Below are 10,238 nucleotides of genomic sequence, written 5' to 3'. Positions count from 1 at the left end.
TAAAGTGCATACACTGCTCAGATATATGTGGATGAGGATATCAATCGGGCCTTTTTAAGATTAATGTTGCACAATTTCTCTTAATAAAGAGCAGTACAAACCTCTTGGATTTCTTAAAACTTGATATAGAGAAACTTGAACAGGGATGCTTCTCTGGTGGTTCAGCATTCAGTAGTAATCCCACTAACTTTTCTGCAGCTCGGGGTTTTCTAAACTAATCGTTTTCTCTGCGTTGACTTTTTTTCAGGGCTGGGAAAGGGTGAACTTTGACATCATCCAAAGTAGATACTCTTTTCTTTAATTTGTCTGTATCGTGCGAGGTTGGCAGATACACATTCAGTAGTGTTTTTCTTTTGACTAAACGGGGAGGGTTATACAGTTTGTTCCATGATGAAGAACTTGTTCAACTTTCCATTAATACTTCTTCATACGTTCATATGGCTAGGAAACTTTCAGTATTCCAATACAGGTAATATTTGATACTATAGAATATACTATGTGTAACCACGCCGGTCATGCACTGGCCGGTATCATGTTTTGTAAAATAACTCGTCAGATAATGTTCAAAATATCACAGATGTTTAATTGACTTTTCGTTATTCTCCATTGTTTTATATATTTACATTTCATATGTAATTTTTTTTATTTTGCATCTGAAAACCAGCGGAATCTGAACCACCCCTTGTGTGCGAAGAAAACCAGTTCAAATGCATGAGGCGATGTATCCCAATGAGTTGGAGATGTGACGGAGACTACGATTGTATAGATGAGGATGATAAAACAGATGAAGCAAATTGTCGTAAATGAATTCATTTCTTTTCTTGCATGTATCAGATTTAGTTGATACCGTACGTCAGACCACAGGGGCTAAACCCGTTTTGGGCCCGAACTCTGCGATACCATAAATATACCATAAAAATACCATAAATCCCTTAGCCCCTGTGCGTCAGACAAGTCACTTTGAATCATGACGCGAAAATGCTTCAAGCTTAAGATTTTAACCTCAGACTCTGATTTCATGTATTCAGTCTCGTCTTTTCTTATATTTATACAGAAATGATCAACTCTTCCTGTCTATATATCATTGTAAATGGTCAAATAAAATGAAACATGCAGATGTGTGCATTTCAAAATAGGAAGCGAAGGTGTGCATTTCAAAATAGGAAGCGAAGGTATCGGACGAGGTTGTATAACCAATCATCGGCTTGCTGAAACCTAAGGAAGCCGATAGGTGCCAGGGTATAGAATTTGGCGGTCGCCACTTATTATTTCAATAGAACAGAACGATAACACGTATTGGCAGTCTTCGTCATGGCTTTACTTAATAAAAACATATTTCCAATTCAACGACATTGTTCATATCAATACAAAACATCAGTATGTATATCAAATACACTCTGTAATGAAATCCATGATCTACAACGACTTTTGGATAGTTATATTGTAGCATCAATAGTCCATGCATGTTTGAGTCAATCAATCAATAATTCACTCAATATTATCAATCAATCAATATTTCAATCCATCAATGTGTCAATCAATCAATATATCAATCAATAATTCATTCAATATTTTCAATCAATCAATCAATACTTCAATCCACCAATGTGTCAATCAATCAATAATTCACTCAATATTTTCAATCAATCAGTATTTCAATCCACAAATGTTGCAATCAATCAATAATTCACTCAATATTTCAATCCACCAATGTGTCAATCAATCATTTCAATCTGTCAATCAATCAATCAATCATTGAATGTCAATAAGCCCAATATTGGCCACGGACCTGGACTGCAACAAAATCTGTGGCAGGCTTGGCAAAATTCATCGATTGTCTATTACCTCGTAAATTCGTAGAACCATGACGCTTCGTGAATGCGGAGAGTCGAGTCACGTTGACAAAACGGATCTGAAAATACACAAAGAGAGACAGCAAAAACACAACAACGATGATATGCATGTATGCTTAGAAAAATGGGAAGGGGAGGGAGGATTTGGATTTTCGTTGACATGCAACTCAAAAATGACTAGCAATTAGCGCTTGCGCACTATATTTATACACAGGGATTAGAAAGTGGGAAATTGTCATAATAGGTATTTAGGGGAGATCGGTAAAGTTGGCTACTAGTAACCAGCTACTAGTAACTGGCTACTTAAAATAAGAAAAGTTGGCTACTAGTAGCCAGCTACTTGAACCAGGAAAAGTTAGCTACTAGTAGCCAGTTACTAAAAGTAAGAAAAGGTAGCTACTCGTAGCCAGCTACTACAACATATAAAAGTTATAATTACTGATAGCTCGCTACCAGATAACGGTTAATGAGTTTGAAAATTATTATCTATCAGATTTATTTCTAAAGAGGACGAGGAGTCGTATGAAATTTCATGCTCAATTATCCCCAATTACATAACGTTGCAATGCAAAATACGAATAAACTTTTTCAACTGAGTGTTTACTTTAAAAGTGATATAGATTGAATTCAGACCTTCAATCATTTGATATACCATCCATTTTGAGATATCTGCTACTTTTACAATTTGATTGGAGTTACCCTGAAATTTCAACATAAGTGTGAATACCGTAAGAAACTTTATGTTTGACTTTATGTTTGTATTAGATATCTGACGAATTTACGACTATACATATGACAAGAAGTGATAGATGGTGTTTTGGTACGCCACGAATTTTCAGATATCGCTCTTTAGGAAATCAGTTACTTATACATTTTGATTATCGGTACAATGAAATTTCAAGATCCGTATGAATACCTTAAGGAACTCCGTGTTTATATCATATATTTAACTAACTTCCAACGATACGTATGGCGAGTAGTGATATTGTGTATCGTGATATGTCATCAATTTTCAGATATCACGCTTAAGGAAGTCGGCTACTTGTACAGTTTGATTGCAGGTAACCTGAAATTTCAAGTTTTTAGAAAATATTTTAAGGAGCTTCGTCTTTGTTTTAGATATCTGATCAATTTACCAATGCACGCATGACAAGATGTGATATTAGGTATTTTGATATGCCATCAATTTTCAGATATCACGTTTAAGGAAGTCGGCTACTTATACCATTTGATTCTAGGTAGCCTGAAATTTCAAGTTTTTCATAAATATCTTAAAGAACTCTGTATTTGTATTAGATACCTGACTAATATTAAGTTTTCCCTACACATCGTAAGGAACTCTGCGTTTGTATTAGATATATCATTAATTTACCATCTCACATATGACAAGGAGTGATAATACGTATCTTATTATGCCATCAAGTTTCAGATATCACGTTTAAGGAAGTCAGCTACTTATACCTTTTGATTCCAGGTAACATAAGGTCACATGGACAGTTGTAAATTAGTCAGATATTTAATACAAACAAGGAGATTCTTAAGATATTTAATATGAAAAACTTGAAATTTCAGGTTGTCAGGAATCAAAAGCTATAAGTAGCTGACTTGCTTACTCGTGATATCTGAAAATTGATGGGATATCAAGTTACTTAATATCACACCTTGTCATATGTGAGATGGTAAATGAATGATATATTTATTACAAACGCAGAGTTCCTTAAGATATGTACGGAAAACTTAGATTACTAGGAATGAAAAGGTATAAGTAGCTGACTTTGTTAAGGGCGATATCTGAACATTTATGGCATATCAAAATGCCTAATAGCACATCTTGTCATATGTGGATTGAGAAATTAATCAGATATCTAAAACAAACACGGAGTTCCTTAAAATATTTGATAAAACTTGAAATTTCAGTTTACCTGCAATCAAAAGGTATAAGTAGCTAACTTCCTTAAACATGATATCTGAAAATTGATGGTATATCAAGACACCTAATATCAGTCTTCTTCACATGGATAATTGTAAATTAATCAGATATCTAATACAAACTCAGAGTTCCTTAAAATATTGGTAGAAAACTTGAAATTTCATGTTACCTGCAATCAAAAAGGTATAAGTAGCTAACTTCCTTAAGGGTGATATCTGCAAACTGATGATATATCAAGACACCTAATATCAGTCTTGATCACGTGGATAATGGTAAATTAGTCAGATATCTAGTACAAACACAAAGTTCCTTGAGATATTTATGAAAAGCTTGAAATTTCAGGATACCAGGAATCAAAAGGTATAAGTAGCTGACTTCCTTAAGCGTGATATCTGGAAATTTATGGCATGTCAAGATACCTAATATCACTCTTCTTCACTTTGATAATTGTAAATTAGTCAGATATCTAATACAAACTCAGAGTTCCTTAAAATATTGGTAGAAAACTTGAAATTTCATGTTACCTGCAATCAAAAGGTATAAGTAGCTGACTTCCTTAAGCGTGATATCTGAAAATTGATGGCCTATCAAGATACCTAATACCACTCCACTTCACATGGATAGTTGTAAATTAGTCAGATATCTAATACAAACAAGGCGTTCTTTAAGATATTTATGAAAAACTTGAAATTTCATGTTACCTGGAATCAAAAGGTATAAGTAGCTGACTTCGTTAAGTATGATATCCGAAAATTGTTGGCATATCAAGATACCTAATATCAGATTTAGTCATATGTGCATTGGCAAATTAATTAGATATTTAAAACAAAGACGGAGTTCCTTAAAATATTTTCTAAAAACTTTAATTTTCAGGTTACCTGCAATCAAAAGGTATAAGTAGCTGACTTCCTTAAGCGTGATATCTGGAAATTTATGGCATGTCAAGATACCTAATATCACTCTTCTTCACTTTGATAATTATAAATTAGTCAGATATCTAATACAAACTCAGAGTTCCTTAAAATATTTTCGAAAAACTTGAAATTTCAGTTTACCTGCCATCAAAAGGTATATGTAGCTGACTTCCTTAAGGGTGATATCTGAAAATTGATGACATATCACGATACACAATATCACTACTCGCCATACGTATCGTTGGAAGTTAGTTAAATATATGATATAAACACGGAGTTCCTTAAGGTATTCATACGGATCTTGAAATTTCATTGTACCGATAATCAAAATGTACAAGTAACTGATTTCCTAAAGAGCGATATCTGAAAATTCGTGGCGTACCAAAACACCATCTATCACTTCTTGTCATATGTATAGTCGTAAATTCGTCAGATATCTAATACAAACATAAAGTTTCTTACGGTATTCACACTTATGTTGAAATTTCAGGGTAACTCCAATCAAATTGTAAAAGTAGCAGATATCTCAAAATGGATGGTATATCAAATGATTGAAGGTCTGAATTCAATCTGTATCACTTTTAAAGTAAACACTCAGTTGAAAAAGTGTATTCGTATTTTGCATTGCAACGTTATGTAATTGGGGATAATTGAGTATGAAATTTCATACAACTCCTCGTCCTCTTTAGAAATAAATCTGATAGATAATAATTTTCAAACTCATTAACCGTTATCTGGTAGCGAGCTATCAGTAATTATAACTTTTATATTTTGTAGTAGCTGGCTACGAGTAGCTAACTTGTCTTACTTTTTGTAGCTGGCTACTAGTAGCTAACTTTTCCTGATTCAAGTAGCTGGCTACTAGTAGCCAATTTTTCTCGTTTTAAGTAGCCAGTTACTAGTAGCTGGTTACTAGTAGCCAACTTTACCGATCTATTTAGGGGATAGTGTCAAAACTGTGCAATTCAATTGATTGCAAGAGTTATGTTTCTTTGCCTGAACAACAAATATGTGTTCTGTTCATTTCAATAACAGGACTTATACATGGCGGCTGCCAATTTCCAAAACAATTTAACTCATATTGTTGAGTGATTATTTTGGAAAGATTTAGAATAGTACAAACACGTAGGCTCGTTTTTCAAAGTGTTGGGATAGTCGGAGGAATAATTGTCTTCTACAATTGTTGACAAGCAGAAAAGGAACCTAAAATGCCCAAACTTCATACTCCTAAACTGGAGGGAGGGGGCTTCGTTTGTCCTTCAATTCATCAGTTCATTCATCATTACATTTTTACCATTCATTACTACCACCAAAAGAATAGGATGGGGCTACTCAACCAATTAATCTTATTTCACATGTGAAAAAAACTTATTTTCCCTATGAAAATAAAAGAAAGAACGTTGTCAAAAGAGTGAAGGGTCAGCACCCTGGTTCTACGTGCCTGATACGTTGGTATATTAAGTTCAGTTCAGTTTATTAGCATACGGTTTACAGGCATTTACAAATGAAGATTTGCTCGTGCGCGAATCTGTCGACATTTGATATCGCGAACATTTATATAGAGTTGTATAAACAACAATGCTCTTAATTGTATATCACATACATGTTACTAAGTATTGGAGAGGAGAGGGAGATTAAAGGGATTGCATCCCTTTGATTTTGAGAGAGAGAGGGGGGAGGAGAGAGAGAGGAGTTGAATATAGATTAAGTGGCGACCACCACTTAATTTATGTGGCGGCCGCCAGTTAATTCATATGGCGGCCGCCAGATAATAAGTGGCGGCCGCCAGTTAGATTAAATGGCGGCCGCCACATAAATTAAGTGGCGGCCGCCAGTTAAACTGAATATTAATTCTATACCCTGGCACCTATCGGCTTCCGTAGAAACCCATTCCATGGCTACTGTCACATTTCGTTGTCAGGAAATATAACAGATAATGTTACACTTTACATATTTATCTTTTTTTTTTACGGGACGTTTCGGCCCTAAGGACGTTTCGTGCTGAGACGATTCGCCCCAAAAGACGGATTCACCCTTAGACGTTTCGCCCTAAGACATTGGTGACTGTCTTTATGTTCTTTAATTTGTAGAATAATGTTTATAAATATCCATACTGATTAAAAAATAAGTTAATAGTCTATGTTATAGAAATAATCAAACATGTGGAATTATAATTATAGAGATTAACACTCTCAACAAACTAGGTAAGTGATCTAAGCGAGATTAAAAACACAACTATCGCGATGGCGGTACCACTTCAAATATTAAGTTAATTGCATCTATATTTTCGGAGATGCTCCAGAATTGTATTGGTCCTAACTCTTGAGTACATATTACAGCGTAAAAGAAAATTATCACCACTTTTTACTTCTCCACAAATGCATAATTTTCTTTGAAACATATGAAGATTAAGAGCACTGCATTCTAATCTCAATTTTGCATGAAGAGTTTGTCCGATTTTGGTTCCTAAGTAAAAATAATTTGGAATATCAATGACACTTATATTAAGATATTTCTTAAAGCTAGAGGGATTTAATTGGACATTTCGAGAAAGTGCATTCCATTTCCTTATTGCAGATGGAAAAATGAATTAAAGTATAGCTTGGTTCTAGAGTTGATTTCTTGCAGTGAGTTAGTTGCTCTTGTGTTGTAGTTGTGAGCTTGATTTCTCAGAGACTGAATTATATTGTTTAGGTAATTGGGAGTCATGTTATGGTATATCTTGTGGAGTTGAATAAGTCGATGATTTTCTCTACGCTTTGACAATGGATCCCATCCCGTAACTGTATTGCTTGAACATGTGACTATAAATCATATATAAAACCAGACTTTTATATCATTAAATATGAATGCTTTATATCAAAAGGAAACTTCAATCACAATCAAGTACTAATTAAAATCAAGATCTAATTTGATAGAGGAAATTCGGCGTACATGGACTAGCATCATGCCTGTCTATATATGTTAACATCAAATGTAATCAGACAAAACTTCTTAGATATGTAGTTATATAGATAATAACCAAAGTAATTGGAAAATGCATGGGACGTTAGATCGGTAAAGTTGGCTACTAGTAACCAGCTACTAGTAACTGGCTACTTAAAATAAGAAAAGTTGGCTACTAGTAGCCAGCTACTTGAACCAGGAAAAGTTAGCTACTAGTAGCCAGTTACTAGTAGCCAGCTACTAAAAGTAAGAAAAGGTAACTACTCGTAGCCAGCTACTACAAAATATAAAAGTTATAATTAATGATAGCTCGCTACCAGATAAAGGTTAATGAGTTTGAAAATTATTATCTATCAGATTTATTTCTAAAGAGGACGAGGAGTCGTATGAAATTTCATGCTCAATTATCCCCAATTACATAACGTTGCAATGCAAAATACAAATACACTTTTTCAACTGAGTGTTTACTTTAAAAGTGATATAGATTGAATTCAGACCTTCAATCATTTGATATACCATCCATTTTGAGATATCTGCTACTTTTACAATTTGATTGGAGTTACCTTGAAATTCCAACTTAAGTGTGAATACCGTAAGAAACTTTATGTTTGTATTAGATATCTGACGAATTTACGACTATACATATGACAAGAAGTGATAGATGGTGTTTTGGTACGCCACGAATTTTCAGATATCGCTCTTTAGGAAATCAGTTACTTATACATTTTGATTATCGGTACAATGAAATTTCAAGATCCGTATGAATACCTTAAGGAACTCCGTGTTTATATCATATATTTAACTAACTTCCAACGATACGTATGGCGAGTAGTGATATTGTGTATCGTGATATGTCATCAATTTTCAGATATCACGCTTAAGGAAGTCAGCTACACATACCTTTTGATGGCAGGTAAACTGAAATTTCAAGTTTTTCGAAAATATCTTAAGGAACTCTGAGATTGTATTAGATATCTGACTAATTTACAATTATCAAAGTGAAGAAGATTGATATTAGGTATCTTGACATGCCATAAATTTCCAGATATCACGCTTAAGGAAGTCAGCTACTTGTATCTTTTGATTCCTGGTATCCTGAAATTTCAGGTTTTTCATAAATATTTTAAAGAACTCTGTGCTTGTATTAGATATCTGACTAGTTTACAACTATCCATGTGAAGTGGAGTGGTGCTAGGTATCTTTATATGCCATTAATTTGGAGATATCACGCTTAAGGAAGTCAGCTACTAATACATTTTGATTGCAGGTAATCTGAAAATTAAAGATTTTAGAAAATATTTTAAGGAGCTCCGTATTTGTTTTATATATATGATTAATTTACTAATGCACATATGACAAAATCTGATATTAGATATCTTGATATGCCATCAATTTTTAGATATCACGCTTAAGGAAGTCAGCTACTTATACCTTTTGATTCCTGGTAACCTGAAATTTCAAGTTTTTCATAAATATCTTAAAGAACTCTGTATTTATATTAGATATCTGACTAATTTACAACTATCCATGTGAAGAGGTGTGATATTAGGTATATTGATATGCCAACAATTTTCGGATATCATGCTTAACGAAGTCAGCTACTTATACCTTTTGATTGCAGGTAACCTGAAATTTCAAGTTTTTCATAAATATCTTAAAGAACGCCTTGTTTTTATTAGATATCTGACTAATTTACAACTATCCATGTGGAGTGGTATTAGGTATCTTGATATGCCATAAATTTTCAGATTTCACCTTAAGGAAGTCAGCTACTTATACCTTTCGATTCCAGGAAACCTGAAATTTCAAGGTTTTCATAAATATCTTAAAGAACTCTTGAGTTTGTATTAGATATCTGACTAGTTTACAACTATCCATGTGAAGTGGAGTAGTACTAGGTATCTTGATATGCCATTGATTTTGAGATATCACGCTTAAGGAAGTCAGCTACTTATACCTTTTGGTAGCAGGTAACATGAAATTTCAAGTTTTTCATAAATATCTTAAAGAACGCCTTGTTTGTATTAGATATCTGACTAATTTACAACTATCCATGTGAAGTGGAATGGTATTAGGTATCTTGATAGGCCATCAATTTTCAGATATCACCCTTAAGGAAGTCAGCTACTTGTACCTTTTGATTGCAGGTAACATGAAATTTCAAGTGTTTAGTAAATATTTTGAGGATTTCCGTTTTTGTTTTAGATATCTGATTAATTTACCAATGCACATATGACAAGGAGTTATATTAGGTATCTTGATATGCTTTCAATTTTCATATATCACGCTTAAGGAAGTCAGCTACTTGTACATTTTGATTGCAGGTAACCTGAAAATTTAAATTTTTAGAAAATATTTTAAGGAGCTCCGTTTTTGTTTTAGATATCTGATTAATTTAGCAATGCACGCATGACAAGATGTGATATTAGGTATTTTGATATGCCATCAATTTTCAGATATCACGTTTAAGGAAGTCATCTACTTATACCATTTGATTCTAGGTAGCCTGAAATTTCAAGTTTTTCATAAATATCTTAAAGAACTCTGTATTTGTATTAGATATCTGACTAATATTAAGTTTTCCCTACACATCTT

General features: G+C 33.5%; 1 protein-coding gene across 2 annotated transcripts in view; it reads left to right on the top strand.

Moving 5' to 3' along the window:
• The first annotated feature begins 285 nt into the window (after positions 1–285).
• LOC125670054 (low-density lipoprotein receptor-related protein 4-like) overlaps positions 286–10,238 on the top strand; it is a 42,878-nt gene continuing 32,925 nt past the window's right edge. Inside the window, exons 1-2 of one of the 2 annotated variants that reach the window (XM_048904976.2) lie at positions 286–469; positions 665–799. In XM_048904976.2, coding sequence (XP_048760933.2) covers positions 388–469; positions 665–799 — 217 coding nt within the window. In that variant the 5' untranslated portion in view covers positions 286–387. The remainder of the gene's footprint in view (positions 470–664; positions 800–10,238) is intronic. The other variant, XM_056162245.1, reaches the window with a different exon arrangement.

The sequence above is a fragment of the Ostrea edulis genome, chromosome 4 (assembly GCF_947568905.1).
Source record: "Ostrea edulis chromosome 4, xbOstEdul1.1, whole genome shotgun sequence".
In the NCBI taxonomy this organism is placed as follows: Eukaryota; Metazoa; Mollusca; class Bivalvia; order Ostreida; family Ostreidae; genus Ostrea; species Ostrea edulis.
The sequence above is the reverse complement of the archived record's forward strand: the minus strand, read 5'-3'. Positions and strand labels throughout refer to the sequence as shown.